The sequence below is a fragment of the Pleurodeles waltl genome, chromosome 1_2, assembly GCF_031143425.1.
Source record: "Pleurodeles waltl isolate 20211129_DDA chromosome 1_2, aPleWal1.hap1.20221129, whole genome shotgun sequence".
NCBI classification, from domain to species: Eukaryota; Metazoa; Chordata; class Amphibia; order Caudata; family Salamandridae; genus Pleurodeles; species Pleurodeles waltl.
This window is the reverse complement of record NC_090437.1, coordinates 1,174,951,055-1,174,977,433: the sequence shown is the minus strand read 5'-3', so window position 1 is coordinate 1,174,977,433 and position 26,379 is coordinate 1,174,951,055. Positions and strand designations below refer to the sequence as shown.

At 45.8% G+C, this 26,379-nt stretch overlaps 1 protein-coding gene across 1 annotated transcript in view; it reads left to right on the top strand.

Annotated features, from left to right (window-relative positions):
- ACOX3 (acyl-CoA oxidase 3, pristanoyl) overlaps nt 1-26,379 on the top strand; it is a 496,146-nt gene that overhangs the window by 235,829 nt on the left and 233,938 nt on the right. The window contains exon 9 of the mRNA XM_069203423.1: nt 7,794-7,976. Coding sequence (XP_069059524.1) covers nt 7,794-7,976 — 183 coding nt within the window. The remainder of the gene's footprint in view (nt 1-7,793; nt 7,977-26,379) is intronic.

Below are 26,379 nucleotides of genomic sequence, written 5' to 3'. Positions count from 1 at the left end.
AGGTAAGATAAAAACCGAGAAAGTAGGAAATAAAGAAACAAAGGAAGAAGGAAAGAAAGAAGGAAGGAAGAAGGACATTTTAAAAAAGTGTTACAAGTGCTGCACATTAAACATGGTAAAAGCTGATTTTGTTCCTGAGCAAACTTTGTTAAAGAACCAGCCATAGGTGAAATTAAATACTATCAGTCAGAAAAACAAAAAAATGCGTCAAAAGAAATTTACAACAGCAGGGCAGGAGACAGGAACTGATAAATGTGGAATGTGGCTTGTGCTTTTATCGAGTTCAATGCATCCTGCTGTCATCTCAGGCTCTAAATAAAAGGGCAACATTAAAGTAATTAGAATCTAAAAACAAAAACACTGCCACTGTAGGGAACTAATTTGTATGTAGATGTGCTAATTGTGAAACAGCAAAATGCAATCACTCAAAAATAAATTGACCAGTCCGTGAAGTGGGCTGACCCATGGCTCCATGTTGAATACTGTAGTGGGTGGAAGCAAAATGTGAATAGCACAACAGACCAATGGATGAAGAGAGGCGGCTGGATACTCCTTTAAATAAGCATATTATTTTAGTAAAATCAAAAGGTCTTGGGTAAAGCCAGACCTAAACAGCAGGCTTTCTGAGTAAAGATTTAGCGCCTGATTTAGAGTTTGGTAGATGGGTTACTCTGTCACAAATGTGACGGATATCCCATCCGCCATATTACGATCTCCATAGGCTATTATCAGATTTTAATACAGCAGACAGGATATCGTTGTGTTTGTGACGGAGTAACTCCCTCTGCCAAACTCTAAATCAGGCCCTTAGCATTTTGCCAAACTTGTTGAAATTGGTTGTAGTGTTGTCTAAAGATCTAATAGGAAATTGCATGGGGAAATTGTGTTTTGGGACCCTGCCTTATTCTCAACCCCCTCTTATCAGATCACCCCAACACTTTCCTGGAAAAAGCTGAAAGGGATAAATGTGTGGAAAGTTTTGTGAAGATTCTCCAAACAGCACCAAAGTTATTAACAAACCAAAAAAATCAACTTCCTATGTAAACGTCGTCCTAACTATAACTGAACATTGGTGACCACCACTGTTTAATAGATAGATACATAGGTAAATAGATATCTAGATAGATAGATCAAATGTTAAATTGGAGTTAGCTTTAGTTCTTAATATATATGTTTAAAAACCCTCAGAAAATCACTTTAAAAAAGCACAGCTAATGTTCAGTTTTATTTCCGAAATGAAACCTAAAAAAAAATACTGAAATTCACAAGTGATGGTTCGGTAAATTAACCATAACTCGCACACCTGTCATTCACTACAGTACCTCTTGACAAATTCAATAAAATCATTGATAACATAAGTCAAAACATCTTGAATGATGTCATTAATAACAGTAGCCAGGGTTAGCTGTAGGAAGGGACATTGTGCCCAACTCCCTGTGAATGACCAACATACACTGTGCAGTTAGAGTTCACCACAAAGGGCAACACCTCAAGCTCTAAATAAAAGGGCAAAGGCACTTTCTTTAGTAAGGTTCTACATTCATAACAGATTTGGTGCAATTGCAACTTCTTTTTCTGTATTGAGAAACAAAGAATTGTATGGGAATTTAAATGAGAAATATCACTTTCGGGACCCCCACTTATTTAGCTCCCTGTTGATAGATCCAGACGAAGCTTGCTACAAATAATCCAAAGAGGGCACATGTTTTGTAAAGTTTCTAGCAGATATATATATATATATATATATATATATATATATATATATATAAAAAAGTAAGCATGGAAGTCTTGGAAGTTCAAGTTTAGGTAGGAGCAGCTCCTTAATGTGGACACCCTAAAACACCACCAACTCTTTGACTTTGCTCACCTGAAATATCTGTTTATATAGCAGGGTTTTCAAGCATAGGATTAGCACACTGTCCTCCATGGAGAGCTAGAAAGTGACAAAGCCTACTACCATTTTTACAGCTCTAATTAGAGCGAAGCACATGTCAAGGGATGCTTTTATTCATTACACGTTGGTTTGGGTGGTATTTTAGCAATCCAAAGCTGTGCTACTGTTCCTAGGTTGGTAAAAGGCTTTTGTAAATGTTCTTATTGTGTGGATGATACTTGCTAATCCTATGCTTAAAGACTTTGCTGTAAAAATGGCAAAATTTGAGTTTCTTCCGCAGTGCATGCCTTGACCATCAAGATATTCGCCCATTCAGCGATATTCTGTACAACTTGTTTCTCCACGCTAGTCAGGTTGTGGGGAGATAGATGATGCAGTGTACACCAATACTGCCTCCTTATCAGTGAAGTTTCTCTTCCTCTTGAAAGAGATAATTTTTTTCTTTTGATAGTTGTAGTGGCACTCTAACATCAAGATGACACACATCAGAAGGTAAAGGGGACTGTCCCTAAAATTTGGTAGTTTTATGTACTTTATTTGGTCACTGCATGGTGATTTTTGTAGTTGATTTATGATATGCCCCATTTGAAATAATACAGAGAATTAGGTATTTCCACTGACATTGCATATGTGGCTACTCATACAATATACAACCATGATGTTATATATAGTGTTATTCCTTTCGTAGTTCAGGCATGCAGCAACTCTATCCTAATTTGGATAGTTGCAAAGGGTTTGTTGATGTAAATCAACACTTGAACACCATTTAATGTTTTTATTTTGTGAATTTTGTGCAGAAACATGCTCCCAGAGGTAGATTAATCAATCAGGTATTTGTAAAAGAACGGCTTCTCACCGGCGAGGGTATTTAGGTGCATGGTGTAGGCCTCTTCTGAAGAGCTAGGTCTTGAGCCCCTTCCTTTAATTTGGTCAGTGAGGGGGAGGTGCGATGGTGGAGGGGGAGGGGGTTCCAGGCTTTGGCAGCGAGATGGGAGAAGGAGTGTCCTCCTGTGTGGCAGTGGAGTGTGCGAGGGCTAGGTGTGCAGACCAGAGGTTCCTACGGGGGTGGTGGAAGTGCAGGGACTGGCTCAATTAGGTGGGTCCTAGGTCATGGAGGGCTTTGTTGGCATGGGGTCAGGTGCTTGAAGTGGCATCTCCTCTAGACTGGGAACCTTTGGAGGTCTTTCAGATGCTGGGTGATGTGGTTTCTCATGGGCAAGTTGAGGATCAGTCTGGCCCCTGCATTCTGGACCAATTGGAGCCTTTGTATGAGGTCGGTAATGGTTCCTGCATAGAGTGAGTTGCCATAGTCCAGGCAGCTGGCTATGAGAGCATGCGTTACTGTCTTTCTAGTGTTGATGGGGAGCCACATTAAGAATTTGTGGAGCATGCGGAGCGTATGGTAGCAAGCTGAGGAGACGGCTTTGACCAGTTTTCTATCTAGGATATTGCCATGGTTGTGTGCTTTTGGCGTAGTGGTGGGTCCGAGTTCAGAGAGCTACCAGGAGTCGTTCCAGAGGGCGTTGTGTTTGCCAAAGATGAGAACTTCTATCTTGTCCATGTTAAGCTTTAGGCAGTTGTCCTTTATCCATACGGGGATGTTCTTCATGCAGCTGTGGAAGTTTGTCTTTTTTGAGGTGGGGTCGGCAGAGAGTGATAGGACGAGTTGTGTTCCGCCGGCGTTGGATATTATGTTGATGTTCTGTGATCTTACGATGTCTGCGAGTGGTTTCCTGTGGACTTTGAAGAGTGTTGGGCTGATGTTTCTAAGTTGGTGTACTTTACTTCCATGTGCACGTTATTTTCACTTTCTGAATTTGGCCCATGGTGTTAGCAAATCTGACATGCATGGCTGCTCACCACAAACACTGTAAAATTACACTGACAAATTGTCCGAGCTTGACATATGCAAGACATCTTCTGATGATCAATAGGTTTTGCCTTCTTATTTCAGCCAAAGACCGCAAACAAGCAAAAGAAAAGCCGATAAATTATATATCATTAATATTCAACACCAGTGCGCGTTTAGTATAGTAAGTGTTGTACCTTTTCTGTGGTATACCTGCAGATGTTTGCTGGCTTTACCCCACGTAACGAATGGTAAGGGGCACGTGCTCCCCCTTTTACCATGATGAAACTGGTATGCCCCTAATTGGCATACTAAACTTACCTAGAAGCCCCTAGTATATGGTGCCTTAAGTGTACCCATGGCCTGTAAGTCAAATGTCATCAGTGAGCTGCAGCTCCACATTAGCAAATCCATCTCAGTGGGACCACTGTTGAATGGCATCCGATGGTGTTGAACTCTCTTTGGCCATAAACAACAGCCTTGCCCATCTGAGGAAACCTGAGCTTCAGAAAAGTTTGTAAATCTGAACATAGAAAGCTTAACCAGACCAAGTCACCATCTGTATCCAGTCGACATTCAGGGCTGTTTGGGTGCGAAACCTGAGCTCTTTCCGCTCTGAGTTTTCCTGTCTTTGGTGACGGCTTCACTGAGAGCTCAGCTTTGGCCACAGCCCTCTGCAGACTTTGCTGCAGAATAGTTTCTAAGCGTGAAGGTAAACCTGGTTCTTTTATCCGACCCACGCTCCGTCGTGGTCGGCCTTAAAGCTTACCCTAGTCAAGCACAACCAGAGGATTGTAGTTGGTGCTTAACTCCTTTTGGTACCATTTTTAAATACTTTAAAAACTCATAATTCCAGTTCTGCATATTGGATTTTTGTTGTTTTGGTGTCATTTTATTTATTCAAATGTTCTCTATTCATCTGAATTAGTTTGGTATTTTATTTGTGTTGTGTATTTGACTTTATTACTGCTAGACTTTTTCATAATTAGTTTACACATTGCTTCTTAATAAAACCTCTTTGCTCTGTGCCATAGCTACCATGGGGTTGAGCACAGGTTAATTTAGTGACTTTAAGGGTTCACCCTGAAGAGAAGTGTGGTTAATATTTGAGGTGGGTACTTTCCTCTTCTTCCACTAATATCCTAATTTCTCACAGTAATATATACCAGTGGCTGCTGGGAAAGATCCAAATATGCAGCACATTACTATCCAGCAGTAGTGCACGGTGTACTGTGTGCCATGTTTACTGAAGATGCTCAAGGCAGGGACCGATCCACCAATTGACTCTATCATTACCACTCACAAGTATTGTAGCTCAGTTTGCAATGTCCCATTAAGCATGTAGCAACTCCCAGCACTTCCCAAATTAAAAATATAGCAGCATCACTGAGAAGAGACTGGGTTTTCCGTTTGGACACATAGGTCCCTATTACGACTTTGGCAAGACCGCCCCATTTGAGGGTGGAAATCCGACACCACTGCCAGCACCGCCACGCCAAAAGGACTCTGCCCGCCATAGTATGAGACTTAATACGGCACAGGGGTTCCTGCACAGCAGTGCGATGCTGGTGGTTGAAATGCGGTCACCCATCCCCTCCTGGATGACCACCTCGCCCAGACAGGTAGGTGGGCCGTCCGAAGGGAGGGGTGTGGTGTGTATGTGTATGTGTAGCGGTATAGGTGTGCGTGTGTGTATGTATGTGTGCTTGAAGGGTGTGTGTGTCTGAATGGAAGCGGAGGGGAGGGGGAGTGTCGGGGTGCAAGTGAGTAGGTGTGTGTATTGAGATACATGCTAATAAGGGTGTTTGTGTGGGTGTGTGTGAGCGAGTGGGAGTGTATGTCAGGGTGTGGGGGTGAGCGCATGAAGGTGTGGAGGTGCGTGCATGAAGGTGTGCAGGTGAGTGGGGGTGTGTGTGCTGGTGACCGGAATGGAGATTCCTGTAGCCAGGTGTGCTACCTCCAGGGTTTTTGTGGCAATGCGACCGCCATGAAATGCCTGTCTGTGTGCCGAGTTGTATTACCGCTGGTGGTCTTATGACTGCCGCTGGGCCAGACGTGCTCACCAGTCGTCTGACCACCCTGATGGTATCTGCGCTTTTGTGGCGTGTGGCGTTTAGCTTCGGCCAAACCGCCTGAGTCATAATACGGCGGTCTATACCGCCGGCCAGGTGGTGGTAAGACTGTCACACTCATAATGAGGGCTATAGTGAGAAGTATGGGCCCTGTGCCTTTAAAGTTATACTGTCCTTGCCGGGAAGTTTCGATACTTCCTCAATAAAAGTAGTGCTACCTTTTAGAGAAGTTAAAATGCGAGCTGACCAGGGAGTCATTTCCACACGTGATGGCAGGTGCTGTGTTCTGGTGTTTATTTTTGGCAACTGAAGAGGCAAATGCACAAAAGGAGCAAGATAAATATAAAAAAAACTGTGAAAAGGGGAGAAAGCAAGGACAGAAAAGAACCTGCAAGACTGAGATTAAGAGAAAGGAATTTGAATGTTTTGAAATGAACTGGCGTAAGGTGGGATCAAAACTAGGCAATCTTGATGTTTGGAAACCACAGCATTTTGCAGCTCTAGGCCCTGCATTTTTTTATTTTATCAAATTATGCACAGAAGCTTAGCTGGAGTTCCAGTCCGTGTACTACATGTTACTCGCAGTTAAGGCACCAGCAGTTCGGTGTCTCTTAAGAGCTGTAGGGTTAAGGAAGTATCACTCAGTGTAATTCAGTGGCGAATCTTCTCTCGCTGGACTCTGCACTTGAACACTTTTTTCTGTTCAGGTCAGTGCCACTGGAATGCCTCTAGTGCAGTGCCAGTGTGTGGGCAGCTTCTCTCCTGGGCCTGTCTCCACCGCTTCTTTACTGGCCTTATAATTTGGAATAAATGTACTTCCTGGTTAACTGACTTACCTGTTGTTGATTTGGTTATATGATGGGCAATTAAAAATGCTCAGGTATGGTTCGGATGGACCCGGATGCTGTTGTGGGTGAGAGTCGAAGAGTTTAAAGGAGTGTGTGTGGTGGAGTAGTGGATGATTGGAGTCAGGAAAGACAATAGGTGTGTATGTGGTTCAGTGCAAGAGAAAATAAATTACCTGGACATCTCCGTGATTATCTGCTTGGATAGTTTCCTGGGGAGTCTCCATTAGAATCTGTTAGGATAGTCTGTTTGAAAACGAAAGTGGCATATACATTTGTAATCTTTGTATGAATTTTCTTCTTTCGTTTGTTTCTATTTCTATTGTATTTTGTTGGACTGTGTCATTGGGGGGAGGGGGTTGTGTGGGGCATCATGTCCGGGTGGAATGTTGGTGGGCTAGAATGGAATGTTGGTGGGCTAGAATGTAGTATGTGGTAGAAATTCGGAGTGGGACAGTTGTCCAGCGGCACTTTGTTACTGGCAGCCTTGCCCCTGGAGGTGTCAGCACCGCTCCTTTACTGGGTTTATAATCTGGAATAAATGTACTTCCTGTTTAACTACTTACCTGTGTGGATCCTCCTTTCCAACAAAGCGTCAATTGAAAATATAGCATCCCTCCACAACACGTCCAAACTCACCGAGCAAAAGCTTTTCTCCCATATAACGTCAGATGAGTTGGCAGGGGCATAGGTGTCATTAGTGCTGTGAGGGGCCCTTTAAATCGATGTTATGGTTGTCGTGCACTAACCAGAGTGACGTGGTTCTGGTTCTCTTGCTTGCATCGTGGCCCACAGTCCCCTTTGTACATCTCGGCCAGCTGGCTTTGTCATAGCGCGTTGGTGAAGACGGAGTGCCTATCTCTTTTGATTAATAATACAATATATGTTTCAAGGGAAAATAGTGTCTTCTTTGAATAGATGCATCCATAGCCACTGGTATCACTTTATCTTCATCGGCCTCTTGGGCGGGTGATACATAAGGATAGCATAGTTGAAAGACGGAGTATCAAAAGTATCAATTTACTTTGGAACAAGTTCCTACTATAATTCTAAGTAAATGCACTAATCACCTAGTCGCTTCTGAGAATGTCCAATTCTCCTGAACCTAACCCGCAGTTGCTTCCTTTCCCCAGGATCCCAAACTGCGCTTCGGAGCCTCCCTGGGAGCGCTGTCCACTGGCAGGGTCTTAATAACCGGGATGGCTGTCGTAAACGTAAGCCTTGCTGTGTCGATAGCAATTCGTTTTTCGGCAACGCGGCGTCAATTTGGGCCAACAGACGACGAAGAAATTCCTGTACTCGAATATCAAATGCAGGTACAAAATATAAATATGTTATTTATTATATGTGGTTTTGTCGTGCTTTTTCCGTACCAATTCTTGATGTATATTCAGGCATTTGTGATGTTTTCAGTGGCATCTCTAGAGGCGGGTTGGGGTAGATACGACATGTGCCCCAGCTCTGTTTGTCCTGACCTTCTTGTGTCCCACCACCAATGCTGCTGAATGTGCCAAAAGGTGACACAGAAAAAAACTGACACTGCACTGTGCACACACATTAACTTGTGCAACTGCCTTTGATTGCATAGCACTGTTTGCCTAAAATATTTAAATCTGATTTTGTACGTGTGTGTGCATATATAGATCTTAATATATGTTTGCACACATGCATGAAGTTAGATTTAAACATTTTTGGCATATATGTATGATGTTTGTGTGTCAGTATATACGTTGGAAACTACCATCTTTATCGTAGCATTCCTCCATAATTTTGCTTTTTTTCTGAACTTGTGTTTGTTGGCCATGGGATTCAGTCCACTTTACTCCTGCTAACCTCTGGTAAAATGTTTATGCTCTTCTTTTTCAACATGGTCAAATTGGCATATACCCAACTAGCACATTTAATTTACTTGTAAGCCCCTAATATATGGTACTCTATATACCCAGGGACAGTGAATTAAGTGCAGCTAGTGGGATACAGCAGTAATTTTGCAACCCACAGTAGTTTTAAATGGGTCTCCAGCCCCGCCAAAGCAGCCTGGGTGTGAAGGTTTGAACTGCCCTTTCGATCTGGTAAAACCAACCTTTTGCCAGGCCTAAAGCTTTCTAATACTTCTGAGACACCCCTAGGCCACCTACAGGACAGGGTACAGAGTATTTAAAAAGCAGGACATGTATATTTTTTTATGTTTTATATGTCATGGCAATGAAAACACTCCAAAGCCACTATTAACTGTGACAAGGGCATCTTTTCTGTAGAAGAACACTAGGTTACACAATAACAACCTTTACTTCTATATTTCAGTTTGGGAGCAGCTAGAAAAATAGCTCAAGGGCTCATTATAATAGCCAATTAAAATCCAACTTAATGGTCAAGTCGGATTTTGTATTACTGTTTTGAAAATGACACTTTTAGAAAGGTGGCATTTCCCTGCCTATGTTAAAAGCGGGCTTCCAGCCAATGTCCAGTGTCACCTGACTGCTAATGACTCCTCCCTGTTGATATGTGGGTCACTCCTTGACAGTAGACAAAGGGCTTGGATGTGGAAAGGTGGGCTGGTGTGCCCAGCCCCTTCCTGAGCTTGAAAGTATGCCTTTCCTGTCACTGGCAGATTTAGTTCACACCTTGGCTTGCCTCCCTTTTTTGTCTTCCTAATGAGATTACCTCCAAACCCAGTGGGAGAAGGGAGCTACCTTAGAACTGGTTTGGAGTGAGCACAAAGGAGGATTTCTCATTATCATAGCCACATCTCTGGGTGGGCGCAGGGAGCTATGATCAGGGGAAGAACGATTTTTCCATGTTGTATTAATGTATAGAGGGGCATTGTAGAATGCTTTACAATAAAACACATGGGGAATGCTGACAAAGTGGGTAAGATCACCTGTAGGAACTTTTAACGGGTTGGTTAGGTGGTGGCCAGGGTTTTCCCCCATCCACATGCTGGCACTGCACATAAATGTGGCATCCCAAAGTACCTTCTTCAGAACACTCCTGGACCTGTGGAGAATCGGAAGAAGAACTCCCCTGCTAGATAAAGAACCTGAAGGAAGACAGGTCCTGCTTGCCCTGAGGCCAGGATCCCAGAATTGATTTTAAGGGTCAGTTGACTGACATTCTAATTGAGCTACAGGGACTGAACAAGCTTCCAGAGGCTTCTCTCCCTGCAATTCCCAGCTGACCAGTTCCATCTGGACCTGCTGTGGACCCTTTTATTGGCCTCCATTGGAGAGAGTCCTAATCCCCAAGTGGTGCCCCGCCTGGTTGTTGACCCTTGGTTGGTGTTAGAGTATACTCATCCTGTCTGCACTGCAAAAACTCTGACTTAGAAACTTCTTGCCAGCTGTCTGCCTGGAGAATCAATGGTGATCTCAGCCTCCATCGATTCTCCAGGCAGACAGTTAGCAAGACGTTTCCATAGCTATAAACATAGAATCACTAGCCAGCCTTGCTGGTTTGTCTCAATGAAGTAGATCTGACTTCCAGAAAGTTTTTAAGCTCAAACGTAGAGGGATTCATCAGGACCGATGCTGAGCAGCATCCCATCAATGTTGAGGCCTTTCTGGGTACAGACGTAGAACTTTGTCTGCTTGGAGCATTTCCTCCTAAGTCGATGACTGCACCAGGACCCTGCTCTTCAGCAACTTGTCTCGCTTCAGCTACAGATTGCAGTTAGCCCCACTGACAACTTATTTACAAGCAGTTTTTCTCCATAAAAAATTCAAAGTCCAGTGGTAAACTTTCCACCTGGATGAACCTGGTCCCTGTAGTTGACCACTGATCAATCACAATGGGTCTTAAAGTTTGACTGTGACCTGACCTAGCCTTACCAGATGATCGTGGTTGGTGCTTTGTACTTTGTGGTGTTCTTTTGAATGCAATCTCTAAATATTCATATCTTTGACTTTTGTCATGTTGATATCATTTTATATACTAAAAAAATACTTGTTTAAAATTGTTATTGTGTTGTGTTTTAACTTTATTACTGTTTGAATACTGCAGAAATACATGTTTTCTCTGCATTAAGCCTGACTTCTGTGTACCAGAGGATTAAACAGGTTTATTTAGTAATTTAATGGTTCACCTTGACAAGGATTTTGATTATTTTTTTAGGTGTGTTCTTACCCCCCTCAACTAATACTTCAGTTTCTTTCTCTCTCTCTCTCTCTCTCGTTATATATAGACCAAATATATATTACACCAAATGAAGTTCAGACGCTGGCACTCCAAGCAGCTGAAATGTTTATTTAGACCAAAAGATCCTTGTCAAATTCCAGATTTTCAAATTTCACATGCAAAAACAGCGCAACGCGTTTTACCATCACGGTCTTCTTCAATAGCCCAAAAAGAAAAAATTCAAACTCACCATGGCTTCTGCTACCTTAGGTATATAACCCCTTACTAGTCATGGACATAAAATACATTTTTGAGAAATATATATATATATTTTTTGTGTTTCTTCCTTTCCTCCCTCAAATAAATCCTACAATATATACAGAAGACATTTACAAAATTTCCAATAATATAATGATCTAAACACTACTTTAGCAACATTTCGATTCAATTCCCAAATTGGAAACAAACATCATGACAATTTTCATATTATTTGTAGGATGGCCACATTTACAATAAAGATCATAACCAAATCAAAACAAGCCCTGAATGACTGTTGACACACACTGTCCATCATCTCCCAGGTCTGGAAAGTGTTGTCTAACCAATATGTACAAAATGTTCCTCTTCCTTATTTAAACCCCAGGGATGTCGACTATTAAGGCAATAATGTACTCGGATTCCAACTTTCTCAGTTTCCTCTCTCTGTCGCCACCCCTCGGGGTACCTAGCACCCTGTCTATTCCAAAAAATTTCATTTTGTTTATCATTCATACATCATTATTTGTAATTGCTCACCAATGTTCCAGGATCCGTTTCTTTATGGGAAAGATAGTACTACCCACATATTGTAGCCCACATGGGCACACTATCACATAAATTGCAAAGTCTGAATTGCAGCTAAGGAATTTTTTAATACTCTTTTTCCCCTGTTGGTAATACATAGTCTCTTCGATTCACACTATATCTACAGGCCTTACATTTCGCACATTTATAGAAACCTTGTTGTTTGTCTAAGAAGGTCTCCCTCCTTTTAAATGAATAACTATGTACCAGCATATCCCGTAAGGAACTGCTTTTTCTGTACGTTATCCTTGGATGAGGACTAACTAATCGACCAATCAACCTAGCTGCCTTTATCAGATGCCAGTATTCAATCAGAATTTTTCTCACTTCAGACGAATACGCATTAAAGGTAGTTATAAATCTCAAAGTATTTGTATCAATCACCTTCTTTTTTGGAACCAATAAATCAACTCTCTGAACTCCCGCTATCTTGCGACATGCACCCTTAATAACTCTATTTGGATACCCCCTAGATCTAAGCCTGTACGCCATTCTTTCTTGCTCCCTTTCAAAACTCTGAGGTGTACTACAGTTCCTTTTCGCTCTAAGTAGTTCCCCATAGGGTATACTCCATTTCACACTTGGTGGATGGTGACTATGAGCATGTAAGATGCTATTTCCTGCCGTTCTTTTTCTGAACTGTCTACTATGAAGGGTACCTGCTTCAACCCTGACCTCAACATCTAAAAATTCCATGACCTGTTTGTGTGTTTTATGTGTAAATTTGAGATTCAGGTCATTCCTTGGTAACCAGTTCAAAAAGTCACCTAACATTGACTCAGGACCATCCCACATTGCAAATATATTGTCAATATATCTTGTCCAAAAATTAATGTGGTTGGACCATTTTTCATTCTTGTCCACCATCACATGTTGTGTTTCCCACCACCCCATAAAAAGACAGGCATAACTTGGGGCAAAGCAACTTCCCATCGCAGTCCCGTTTTTTTGGCTCGGGGTGCTGCAGCAAGGACTGCTTGCCAGCTCTTTTCTCAAGTTGAGTCATTGTGGCCAAAATATGTCATTGTGTTGTGTAATTTGCGTAGTTAGGCACTCCTCAACATTTTGAACAGGTACACCACCAGAACTGAAATTGCACAGCCCCTGGTGCTCGCAAATTCAAAACCTTTTTAAAAAGAATAGCACTTGTGTGCCTGTCTAATGCATAGTTACTTAGACTTTAGCTGGGCTGCTCCAATTAATAGTGACCTATTAGGTACCAGCTGCTTCTCAGTATGTGGAAAATGAAAGAATCAACCAACCAGGAAGTCTTCGACTAACACGAGCATTGAGCGTTGCATGTGGTGTGCAGTCTGTTGTTGTCAAACAGTGGTCCTTGCAAATAGCAGCATAAAGGGTATCATTGGCTACCTTCCGTATACATGCAATTAACTCTTTTCGTGAAATGGTAGGGATATTGATGGTACTTAAAATGGCACACTGAACAGTAGAATTCTGTATAACGCTTCATTCATTACCTGCCACCTTTGAGAGAGTGCCCAGTCCAGCTGTGGCTCCTTGTATTTGATTTTTCTCCGGCTTTTATCGGAGCACACGTTCACCAGAAATATTTAGTAACTATAATAGAGGAAGTCATACCGTCACCTGCAGGTGTCAGCACACTGCTTCACAGGGCGTATACTGTTAGAAATGGGGTTTTTGGTTGGCAGTCAGGTTGCCCTCTGTCCAAGCAAGAACCCTCACTCTAGTCAGGGTAAGTCACACACAATCCAAAATCAGCCTGTGCTCACCCTCCGGTAGCTTGGCACGAGCAGTCAGGCTTAACTTAGAAGGCAATGTGTAAAGCATTTGTGCAATAAATCATACAACACCATAGCATAACACCACAAAAATACACCACACAGTGTTTAGAAAAATATATAATATTTATCTGGGTATCTTCAGGTCAAAACGATCAAAGTTGCAATATGAATTTGTAAAGATATCACTGAAAAGTGATATAAAGCGTCTTAAGTCTTTAGAAAGTAAACAGAGTCTCTTTCAAACACAAAGTACCTGGTTTCTGGGGGAAAATCTCCTCAGAGGGCCACAAAGGAAGAGATGGGTGGAAAAAGGGTGTGTGCGTCGATTTCTCCCCAGCACACACGGACTTGCGTCATTATTTTCCACGCGGGGAAGTCGAGCGTCGTTTTCCGGCGCGCGGACAGTCTCTTTCTGTGGGTCGCGGGGATTACCAGATGTCCCGGGTCTGTGCGTGGATTTTCCTGCTTGTTTTCCGGCTGCGCGTCGTTCTGCGGGGCTGTGCGTCGAAGTTTCGATCTCACGGCAGGCGTCGCGTCGATTTCTCCGGCGGAGTCGGGCGGCGTTGTCCTTGCGAGGCCGTGCGTCAAAGTTTCGATCTCACAGCAGGCGTCGCGTCGATTTCTCCTGCGGAGTCGGGCGGCGTTGTCCTTGCGAGGCCGTGCGTCAAAGTTTCGATCTCACAGCAGGCGTCGCGTCGATTTCTCCTGCGGAGTCGGGCGGCGTTGTCCTTGCGAGGCCGTGCGTCAAAGTTTCGATCTCACAGCAGGCGTCGCGTCGATTTCTCCTGCGGAGTCGGGCGGCGTTGTCCTTGCGAGGCCGTGCGTCAAAGTTTTGATCTCACGGCAGGCGTCGCGTCGATTTCTCCCGGGAAGTCGGGCGGCGTTGTCCTTGCGAGGCCGTGCGTCAAAGTTTCGGTCGTCCCGAAGACGTCGCGTTGATCAGCGTCGGTGTGCGGCGTTTTTCTTGCCGCGGAACAAGCTGTGCGTCGAAAAGTTCGGCGCACGGAGCGTCCAAGAGGAAGAGAGAAGTCTTTTTGGTCCTGAGACTTCAGGGAACAGGAGGCAAGCTCTATCCAAGCCCTTGGAGAGCACTTTTACAGCCAGACAAGAGTTCAGCAAGGCAGCAGGCCAACAGCAAGGCAGCAGTCCTTTGTAGAAAAGCAGACAGGTGAGTCCTTTGAGCAGCCAGGCAGTTCTTCTTGGCAGGATGTAGTTTCTGGTTCAGGTTTCTTCTCCAGCAAGTGTCTCATGAGGTAGGGCAGAGGCCCTGTTTTATACTAAGTTGTGCCTTTGAAGTGGGGGTGACTTCAAAGAGTCTCTAAGAAATGCACCAAGCCCCCTTTCAGTTCAATCCTGTCTGCCAGAGTCCCAGTAGGGGGTGTGGCAGTCCTTTGTGTGAGGGCAGGCCCTCCACCCTCCCAGCCCAGGAAGACCCATTCAAAATGCAGATGTATGCAAGTGAGGCTGAGTACCCTGTGTTTGGGGTGTGTCTGAGTGAATGCACAAGGAGCTGTCAACTAAACCTAGCCAGACGTGGATTGAAGGGCACAACAAGATTTTAGTGCAAAGAAATGCTCACTTTCTAAAAGTGGCATTTCTAGAATAGTAATATTAAATCCGACTTCACCAGTCAGCAGGATTTTGTATTACCATTCTGGCCATACTAAATATGACCTTCCTGCTCCTTTCAGATCAGCAGCTGCCACTTCAACAGTGTATGAGGGCAGCCCCAATGTTAGCCTATGAAAGGAGCAGGCCTCACGGTAGTGTAAAAACGAATTTAGGAGTTTTACACTACCAGGACATATAACTACACAGGTACATGTCCTGCCTTTTACCTACACAGCACCCTGCTCTAGGGGTTACCTAGGGCACACATTAGGGATGACTTATATGTAGTAAAAGGGGAGTTCTAGGCTTGGCAAGTACTTTTAAATGCCAAGTCGAAGTGGCAGTGAAACTGCACACACAGGCCTTGCAATGGCAGGCCTGAGACAGGGTTAAGGGGCTACTGAGGTGGGTGGCACAACCAGTGCTGCAGGCCCACTAGTAGCATTTAATCTACCTGCCCTAAGCATATGTAGTGCACTCTACCAGGGACTTACAAGTAAATTAAATAGTCAATCATGGATAAACCAATCAGTAGTACAATTTACCCAGAGAGCATATGCACTTTAGCACTGGTTAGCAGTGGTAAAAGTGCCCAGAGGTCAAAAGCCAACAACAACAGGTCAGGAAAAATAGGAGGAAGGAGGCAAAAAGTTTGGGGATGTCCCTGTCAAAAAGCCAGGTCCAACATGACCCCCTACCAGCCTAAAGCCAGGGGAGAACAATCACTATCCTGATGTACTTCCCTGTTTGAGGCGACAGAACAAGGACCCAGGCCCACAACAGCAGGGGCATGCTCCAGTTCTTCGCCTTCCTGACTCCAATTGGATCACTCTGTCCATACTCTCAGGGCCCACTAAGCCAACCCATGGGGAACCTTTCTCCTTACCTGCGGATCCCATCTGTGCAGCACCTAACCTTACTTTGCTCACAGATGTATCCCAGGAGCAGGATAGTACCACCATGACCAACACAGTGGTGTTGCCCACTCTACCCCCGGGGTGTGACACTTGTCCCCTCCCCAGGGATAACTCTGTCCACCCGGACAGCAAGCCACAGTGATTACTGACAGCTGCCAGGGATGAGAGCCAGGCCCCAGGCCTCTCAAAGCTCTCCAACCACTGTGGTTGTGGAGAGTGGGGGGCGGTAGCCCCAGGTGCTGGGCACCCTTTAACCACTCTCCCTTCCACCAGGTCAGGGATGACAGCCTGAACCTGGTCCTCCCCTCTGGAGCTCTGTACCCTCCCTCCTGGAGCGGTACCCCCAGAGTCCAACATGGTCAGGGTGCTTACAGAAGTCGCCCTGTACCATTCCTCCACCAGTGCAGGGCTGTTAACCTGCAACTGGCCCTCCAACCTGGGGTCTGTACCTTCAGGTTGGACTAGGGCCCGGGGTGAGGCTTCCCTCCCCCTGCCCTCCCTTCTGGGGTCCAGCACCCTCCAACTAGGAGTGGCCTCCTCAGAAGACAACATGGTAGGGGCACTGTTATCAGTAGCCCCTCCCTCCAGGTCCGGGGGGACACCCTGAACCTGGTCTTCCAGCCCAGGGTCTGTACCCTCAGACTGGATCACTGCCTGGCAAACCAGGACTTCCTGGGAGGCACACCTACCCTCCACCAGGTCAGAGTTTAACCTCTGCACCTGACCATTCAACTCAGAGTCACCACCCTGAAGTTGAACAATTGCCTGGCACGCCAGGACTTCCTGGAGGGCACACTGACCCTCCACCAGGTCAGAGTTTAACCTCTGAGCCTGGTTCCCCAACCCAGGGTCACCACCCTGAGGTTGGGCAATTGCCTGGCACTCCAGGACTTTCTGGGGGGCACACCTACCCCCCACCAGGTCAGAGTTTAACCTCTGAACCTGGTCATCCAACCCAGAGTCAACACCCTGAGGTTGGACAATTGCCTGGCACAGCAGGACTTCTTGGGAGGCACACCTACCTCCCACCAGGTCAGAGTTTAACCTCTGAACCTGGGTATCCAACCCAGGGTCACCACCCTGAGGTTGAACAATTGCCTGGCATGCCAGGACTTTCTGGGGGGCACACCTACCCCCCACCAGGTCAGAGTTTAACCTCTGAACCCGGTTATCCAACCCAGAGTCAGCACTCTGAGGTTGGACCACTGCCTGGTACACCAGGACTTTCTGGGGGGCACGCCTACCCCCCAACAGGTCAGAGCTTATCCCCTGAACCTGGTTAGCCAACCCAGAGTCACCACCCTGAGGTTGAACCATTGCCTGGCAGGCCAGGACTTCCAGGGAGGCACACCTACCTCCCACCAGGTCAGAGTTTAACTTCTGAGCCTGGTTCCCTAACCCAGGGTCACCACCCTGAGGTTGGGCAATTGCCTGGCACGCCAGGACTTTCTGGGGGGCACACCTACCCCCCACCAAGTCAGAGTTTAACCTCTGAACCTGGTCATCCAACCCAGAGTCAACACCCTGAGGTTGGACAATTGCCTGGCACAGCAGGACTTCTTGGGAGGCACATCTACCTCCCACCAGGTCAGAGTTTAACCTCTGAACCTGGGTATCCAACCCAGAGTCACCACCCTGAGGTTGAATCTTTGCCTGGCATGCCAGGACTTCCTGGGGGGCACTCTCACCCCCCACAAGGGACACACCGTCCCCAAGGGCCACACAAGAGTCTGGTTGGCGCAGGTCTCCCGACCTCTGCCCATCCGGCAGAGTCTGGGTTTCCCCCAAACCAGAAACGGTTTCACCTGGGTCATTCCTGGGGGGCTCTGCTCTCAGAGCTGTCCCCTGACTCTCAAGGTCCTCCACTGGGGTCTGCAACCCCCTCTCAACCCTATGTCTGGACTTCTGCACCCCCTCACTAGGAGGGGTACTGCCAGACACCAGAACTGTTGGGATGCTGGCTACAGTCACCCCCACCCCCCAAGTTCTTCTGACACTGCGGGGCTTCCCTCAAAAGGGGGCCCTACGGTACAGGCTAGGCTTCCCTCCTGGTGTTCCCTCATGGAACCCTCTAGGACCTGGGACCTACCTGGGACACTAAAATCCTTTCCCACCACACTCAGTTGGGAACCACCTAGACCACTCCCTTCAGGAGCACCCCCAAATGCCTCTTCAGACTCTCTGGTACTCACCCAGAAGTCTGCCTTCATTGTAAGTTCCCTGGGGTCAGAGAACTCACACTCCACCTGGTGTTTGCGTAGCTCTGGAAAATAAGGACCAGACATATGCTCTCCAGCAATTACATCACTCTGCCCTTCACATGTATTAACCACAGTACCCTTCACCCAACCACCCAGTAACTCAACCTTGGAAAAGCACTCTACTTCACCCTCCTGAGACTGGTGAGACAGTATCTGTCTGTCCCTGACCCTCAACCCATACTCTTCTGGGATGTCTCTACACTCTATATCCAGGACGTCCACCAGGGGGGAACCCTTTTCTCTGTCACTCTCTGCTAGAGTCAGTAAAGTGTCCCTCCCCCAGTAGGAATATGACTCCCTGTGCCAGTTCCCCAATCCTTCTCAGGGACCCTGTGCATAACGGGAACTACCTCATACCCTTGAACCGCCTGGGGTGTGTCAACTCCCTTCTTCAAGTTGGGCACCACATCTCTGGGCTTGTGCCCTCCTTCAGCAGTACTAGATGCAATATTTTTGCTGCCCCCATCTGAACTGGACTCAGCCCTTCCGGCCTCCAGTTTCAGCTCTTTACAGCTCAGCTCTTGAGCTGCAATCTTTTCTTCTTCCAGGGCTAAGAGTCTTTTTGCCTCAACCTCTGCAAGATACTCCTCTAATTGTTGCTCCTGTCGCCTTTGACCTCGGAGCCATTCATCTATTTCTGGGTCACTGTCCAACTCTGAGTAGTCTTCCTCCTCATGTGAGAAGTCTTCCTCCTCATGTGCGTAGTCCTCCTCCTCATCTGAGGGGTACTTAGTCATTTGGTTTCTTGCTGCCTCTCTCTCTGCCCATCTTTCCTCCCCCCAGACTATGTAGTGATGGAGCATCTCCGCCTTAGTAGATCTCCTTGCTACAGGAAGGCCCCATTTTCTGCAAAGCTCCCTTAGGTCAGCCTTAGTGAGGTGGTCAGTACGAACAAAGAATGAGTAGGTAAGCAATCCCATTCTGATAAGATCTTATCAGCAAAAACCAAAATCCAAAGTCCAAAATATCAATAGTATATCCAGGAGGACATCAGAGAACCAAAAGCCAAAAAAGATGAAAAATCAAGTTGACCTTCAACTGTGGGTAGGTAGTGAAATACTTAGCTACTGTATGTCACTGCACAAACACAAGTCCTATCCTCACCGCTGATCACCAATGTTAGAAATGGGGTTTTTGGTTGGCAGTCAGGTTGCCCTCTGTCCAAGCAAGAACCCTCACTCTAGTCAGGATAAGTCACACACAATCCAAAATCAGCCTGTGCTCACCCTCCGGTAGCTTGGCACGAGCAGTCAGGCTTAACGTAGAAGGCAATGTGTAAAGCATTTGTGCAATAAATCATACAACACCATAGCATAACACCACAAAAATACACCACACAGTGTTTAGAAAAATATATAATATTTATCTGGGTATCTTCAGGTCAAAACTATCAAAGTTGCAATATGAATTTGTAAAGATATCACTGGAAAGTGATATAAAGCGTCTTAAGTCTTTAGAAAGTAAACAGAGTCTCTTTCAAACACAAAGTACCTGGTTTCTGGTGGAAAATCTCCTCAGAGGGCCACAAAGGAAGAGATGCGTGGAAAAAGGGTGTGTGCGTCGATTTCTCCCCAGCACACACGGACTTGCGTCGTTATTTTCCACGCGGGGAAGTCGAGCGTCGTTTTCCGGCGCGCGGACAGTCTCTTTCTGTGGGTCGCGGGGATTACCAGATGTCCCGGGTCTGTGCGTGGATTTTCCTGCTTGTTTTCCGGCTGCGCGTCGTTCTGCAGGGCTGTGCGTCGAAGTTTCGATCTCACAGCAGGCGTCGCGTCGATTTCTTCGGCGGAGTCGGGCGGCGTTGTCCTTGCGAGGCCGTGCGTCAAAGTTTTGATCTCACAGCAGGCGTCGCGTCGATTTCTCCTGGAAAGTCGGGCGATGTTGTCCTTGCGAGGCCGTGCGTCAAAGTTTCGATCTCACGGCAGGCGTCGCGTCGATTTCTCCTGCGGAGTCGGGCGGCATTGTCCTTGCGAGGCCGTGCGTCAAACTTTTTATCTCACGGCAGGCGTTGCGTCGATTTCTCCCGGGAAGTCGGGCGGCGTTGTCCTTGCGAGGCCGTGCGTCAAAGTTTCGGTCGTCCCGAAGACGTCGCGTTGATCAGCGTCGGTGTGCGGCGTTTTTCTTGCCGCGGAACAAGCTGTGCGTCGAAAAGTTCGGCGCACGGAGCATCCAAGAGGAAGAGAGAAGTCTTTTTGGTCCTGAGACTTCAGGGAACAGGAGGCAAGCTCTATCCAAGCCCTTGGAGAGCACTTTTACAGCCAGACAAGAGTTCAGCAAGGCAGCAGGCCAACAGCAAGGCAGCAGTCCTTTGTAGAAAAGCAGACAGGTGAGTCCTTTGAGCAGCCAGGCAGTTCTTCTTGGCAGGATGTAGTTTCTGGTTCAGGTTTCTTCTCCAGCAAGTGTCTCATGAGGTAGGGCAGAGGCCCTGTTTTATACTAAGTTGTGCCTTTGAAGTGGGGGTGACTTCAAAGAGTCTCTAAGAAATGCACCAAGCCCCCTTTCAGTTCAATCCTGTCTGCCAGAGTCCCAGTAGGGGGTGTGGCAGTCCTTTGTGTGAGGGCAGGCCCTCCACCCTCCCAGCCCAGGAAGACCCATTCAAAATGCAGATGTATGCAAGTGAGGCTAAGTACCCTGTGTTTGGGGTGTGTCTGAGTGAATGCACAAGGAGCTGTCAACTAAACCTAGCCAGACGTGGATTGAAGGGCACAACAAGATTTTAGTGCAAAGAAATGCTCACTTTCTAAAACTGCCATTTCTAGAATAGTAATATTAAATCCGACTTCACCAGTCAGCAGGATTTTGTATTACCATTCTGGCCATACTAAATATGACCTTCCTGCTCCTTTCAGATTAGCAGCTGCCACTTCAACAGTGTATGAGGGCAGCCCCAATGTTAGCCTATGAAAGGAGCAGGCCTCACAGTAGTGTAAAAACGAATTTAGGAGTTTTACACTACCAGGACATATAACTACACAGGTACATGTCCTGCCTTTTACCTACACAGCACCCTGCTCTAGGGGCTACCTAGGGCACACATTAGGGATGACTTATATGTAGTAAAAGGGGAGTTCTAGGCTTGGCAAGTACTTTTAAATGCCAAGTCGAAGTGGCAGTGAAACTTCACACACAGGCCTTGCAATGGCAGGCCTGAGACAGGGTTAAGGGGCTACTGAGGTGGGTGGCACAACCAGTGCTGCAGGCCCACTAGTAGCATTTAATCTACCTGCCCTAGGCACATGTAGTGCACTCTACCAGGGACTTATAAGTAAATTAAATAGTCAATCATGGATAAACCAATCAGTAGTACAATTTACCCAGAGAGCATATGCACTTTAGCACTGGTTAGCAGTGGTAAAAGTGCCCAGAGGTCAAAAGCCAACAACAACAGGTCAGGAAAAATAGGAGGAAGGAGGCAAAAAGTTTGGGGATGTCCCTGTCAAAAAGCCAGGTCCAACATATACTATTCACACATTGTATGCATATCTAGGAAACACTTCCATTGGAATGTATATGTGTTGGACCTTGCCCTTTTACAGGGTCATTCCCCAAACATTTTGCCTTTTCCTCCTTATTTTGCTGGCACTTTTTGTCTGACGTTATGACTCTGGGCACTTTATCATTGCTAATCTGTGCTGAAGTGCATGCGCTCTCCCTTGTAAACTTGGTATGATTGGCTTATACCGGATTGGCACATTTAATTTACCTGTAAGTCCCTTGTACAGTGGTATCCCTATACCTGGGGCCTGTAAATTAAATGCTACTAGTGGGACTACAGGGCTGCTTGCGCCACCTACAGAAGTAGCCCGTCAAACTTGTCTCAGGCCTGCTAGCGCAGGGCCTGAGTGCACAGTTTTCTGCCACAGGCATCTGGCATCTAAATTTACTTGCCAGGCCCAGAACTCCCCTTTTACTACATGTAAGTCATCCCTAAGGTAGGCCCTTGCTAGCCCCATGAGCAGGGAGCCATGTATGTAGAAGGCAGGACATGTGCCTAGAAGCGTGGCTTGTCCTACTAGTGACCAACAGCCTATTTGTTTTCTCACTGCTGTGAGTGCTGCTTTCTCATAGGATTACATTGGAAATGCCCTGCCTTATGTGTAAGGGGTATTGTCTGATTTATGGGGGGTAGCATAGGCATGTTTGGTATGGTTGTATTGGTAGTGAGAAATGCTGCTTACTGGTGTAGGTGGATTTTTTTATTATTATTGAAGAAATGCCTCTTCTAGAAAGTGAGCATTTCTCTGTGTTTTTAACTCTGGTGTTTTGCAGCTTGACTCCAATCCACGTCTGGGCAGAGTGACAGTTGGGGTTTGTGCATACTTTTCAGACAGCCTGTACACAGGGAGGGTGGAGGTGTCACAGAGGTGCATCTACATACTGAATAGGCTTCCTAGGCTGAGAGAAGGGAGAGGCGGGGCACACCTGCATTTGTAAAGGCTGTGCCCTGGCCTCACACAAAAGAGTCGTTTACCCCAACTGATGTTTGGAACCTGTGCTGGAGGACAGAGGGGGCACTCCCAGAACCAGTTGGAACTGGTTAGAACCTCCTCTCCCCTCTCTTTGTGAAACACACTGTAAACTGAGTATAAGTACTGGGTATTTTTCCCCACAATTTAGTGACATTTTGGAACTGAATACAGAAGGCTGGAGGGACTTACCCGGAACCGCCCTGGACTGCTGCTGCTGTGCTGACTAGTGACCTGTTTGGTCACTTGGAGGAACTGCCAACTGCCTGCAACCCTTTCTGCTGGCCTGCTGCTGGGCTCTACCTCCCTGTGATCTAGCTGCTTTGTCCCCTTGGGGTGGCTTGTGCTTGGGGAAGCACATTTTTAAATCCCCGAAATCACTGCATCTTCCTGGGCGTTGTACGCTGGGAAGCGCTTCCTTCCTGTTGTTTTGCACTCAGAAGCACTGGACCGACATCTGGAGATCACCACCGCGACCCGGGCAGCTTAACTGTGAGAATTGTGCTCTGGCCTATGCGCCCAGGGCACCACCAAAGTGAGGGAAGGAGATAGTGCGCTCCTACCGTGCCCCCGGGTGTGAAGCATGCTCTGAGGAGCACCCACGGGGCACAAGCAGGCACCTACCTTGGTGCCTGCTCACCGATGCGGCCCGGGAGTGCCTTTCTAAAGCTGAAGAAGCAGGGCGGGGAAGGAAGCCTCATCAGATGCTCCCTGCCCCACGGGAGCCCCTTGGGTTTTTGTTGACGGGCAGGGGGGGAAGGAAGCCTCATCGGAGGCTCCCCCTGCCCCAACAAAGCCCCGAGTGATCTGCTGAGACTGCGGGCAGGGTGTAAGCCTCGTCGGGTGCCCCCACGCCGCAGGTCTCCCTTGTGTGCCCCCGCGAGAGTCGAGGAAGGCCCCCCAGAGGTCACAGGCCCCAGGAGGTGCCTGTTGTAAAAACCGGAGGGGGTGCGTGCCACCTCCCTCCTCCCAGGTTCAACATGTGACTGCCGTTTTGCACATTGGAGTGCCGAGGCCCCCCAAAACGATCCTCTTGGCATTAGGAGTGTCCTTACATCATAATACAGGTACTTTTTTTTTTTTTACCTATTCGTTCCTATGATCCTAATACGGACATTGGGGGTGGTATGTTAACCTGCTTATTTCATGATGTGCTATGTATATGTGTGGATATTCCTTTTATGGGCATGACATGCTAATATATCTTCATGACTTGCCATATGTTTTATAATGTTCCTGATATGGGCATTTCTGATATTTCGATGACAAGTGCGTTTGTGTAGCAATGTGATTCGTGACTACTGCTTATGTTGCAGAATCCTGAGTACTTACTTGTTCTAATGTGACTACTGCTTAATCTTGCAGGGTATTAGTAACCTGTGTAATGTTCTGACAACTGCTAAGGTAGCAGGGTATTTCTGACATGTAATGTTTGGTCTAATTATGTTTTGTGCAATACAGTTTATTTTTACATAGCTCAGTGTTGTGTTTACTTTGTGAGGTACATATTGCGTCTCGTGTATTGTGTGTGTTGTGCAAACGCTTTACACATTGCCTTCGGGTTAGGCCTGACTGCTAGTGCCAAGCTACCAAGGGGTTAAGCAGGGGTTATCTTGGACGTGTAACTCCCTTGCCCTGAGTAGAGTGGGTGGGTTCTGCCTGGCTTAGGTGCATACCCTAGCCAACCAGAAACCCCATGTCTAACAATAAGTGACTATTTTACATCTGAGAGGCACACTCAATCACCACAACATTTGTCCCATTCATTTATCTTGTATAATCTATATCTTATATTCAATGCACAAAGCAATCATATTTGCTACTTTTTTCCCTCCGTCGTCAAAGCAAAAAAATAAGGCATTGTTGTTATAAACTGTATTTGTGCTTGTAATGAATGTACATGGCATGTGTACATTCCTCTGTTTACATATTCTGGTTCATGGAAGCCACACTTACTGGCTTTGCCAGTGCTATTTGTATCCACACCAACTGGCATATTGTATTTGTCCTAGGTATCCACAGTCACTTATCTTGGGAAAAAAACGTCTTCTAGAAAGTGAGCACAGTTTTCTTCTAGTGTTTTTCCCTGCAAACGGACAGTTTTTTTTATTGTTCTCATTGTGTATCTCTGAAGAGGGTTCTGCACAATGGAAATTGAATATTCTCCGTTGCCAGGCATGATTGAATGATGGAATTCCCTCACTCTGTCTTTATTTGCATCGATACAGCATAGTCTTCACAAAGCTGGGGCTGCTCGACTCTCCATCCTGTGCCTGCCTTGTAACTCAGCTCCTCACTGAAGCCTTTTGTCCTTGTCTGGGTACCAAGCATCCCTTGAATGAAAACACGCCCTCAAAGACGTGCACACTTTCTTTCTGCCCAGTTTACAGTCCATGCCTCTTGGGGTGACTTGTGAACTGTTCCAAGTCTCATTCCTTGTCTCATTCGCTTGGTTAACTGGTTTTTGTTCGCACGTGGCGTTGCCATCATTGTTCAACACGACTTGCAGTTGGAAACTTTTTCAGAGATTGGCTTTCCTTTTGTTGAATTATCACTGCTGGACGGTAACTCAGGTGTCTTCTTTCATCTGAAAAGCTTGTTTTAGAATATGTTAAGGGAGAAGCTATGAGAAGCTGACTAGGCGGCGTGGGTCTCTGAGTGCCTACATTAAATGCATTCGATAAATGTTAATTGATATTGAATGCATTTCAGTTAACATTCCTCATTTTCACGGTGTTTTTTTAAATTTATTTTTTTAAACGACACATTTGGCTTGTTTGAACTATTTCATGCAGTTGTGGATGCCATGTGGAAACAGAGTTAGTAATTATGCTTCAAATATTACATTTACCTCTATGGTCCTCAGTTAGTTTTGGGAACGAGAGAAAATGCACTAGATCAGCTGTCAGTGATGTGTCTTTACAAAATTAAATATATTAGCAGATTAATAAAATACATATACATGGAAATCCAAAATGTAAAACTGAACTTTGTAAAACGCTTTGTAAATATGAAGGCATTTGAAACTGGAGGCTAAAAACTAACTCGGTATCCTTAGCTTGAATTATGGGTGAGGTTCATGTACCGCAAACAAATTCTAGTGTGGATGACTGGTGACCTCAATTGAAGCACTGGTATGCACTGACAAAAACAGAGCATGCACTAGGAACAAAAACGGTAATGATATCCCAGAGTCTAACATATTGCTCTGGCTTCTAGAAATAAAAACACATTTTGAAAATCTACAATCTGCTTTTTAAAATTTATATTTTTGTTTATTTTTTGTTTGTGAATTAAATAAAATATTTCATAATTTGCGTATTTGTTGATGTTTTTGTGTAATGTTTCCAGGTTCAAATCATAGCTTCCGGGCTTCTAGAAATGATTTAGTGGATGCCCAAAGAAGACAAAAGGTTAAGTACCTCTGTGCTACACCATTTAGATCCATTAATAGAAGAAGGCAGCCATGTGTGCTTGCTGCTTTTCTCTTCAGTTTGTATATATATTGATCTTGAGAAGGAGTTTGTTGCCTTCTCTGCAAACACGCCGATGAGTAATCTTCATTGCTGGAGAAGCTTTGTTTGAGAAAAAATGTGGCAAAATCAGAAAACCTAAGTATGTTGGCCCAAAGAGTATGAAAGTCGAAGATATCAGAGTTGCTGGGAGGCATCTGAACAGAGTTGATTCATTGCCTTATCTGGGAGTTATTTGAACTATAATTTAAACTGGGGTCCCTTGATGCTGA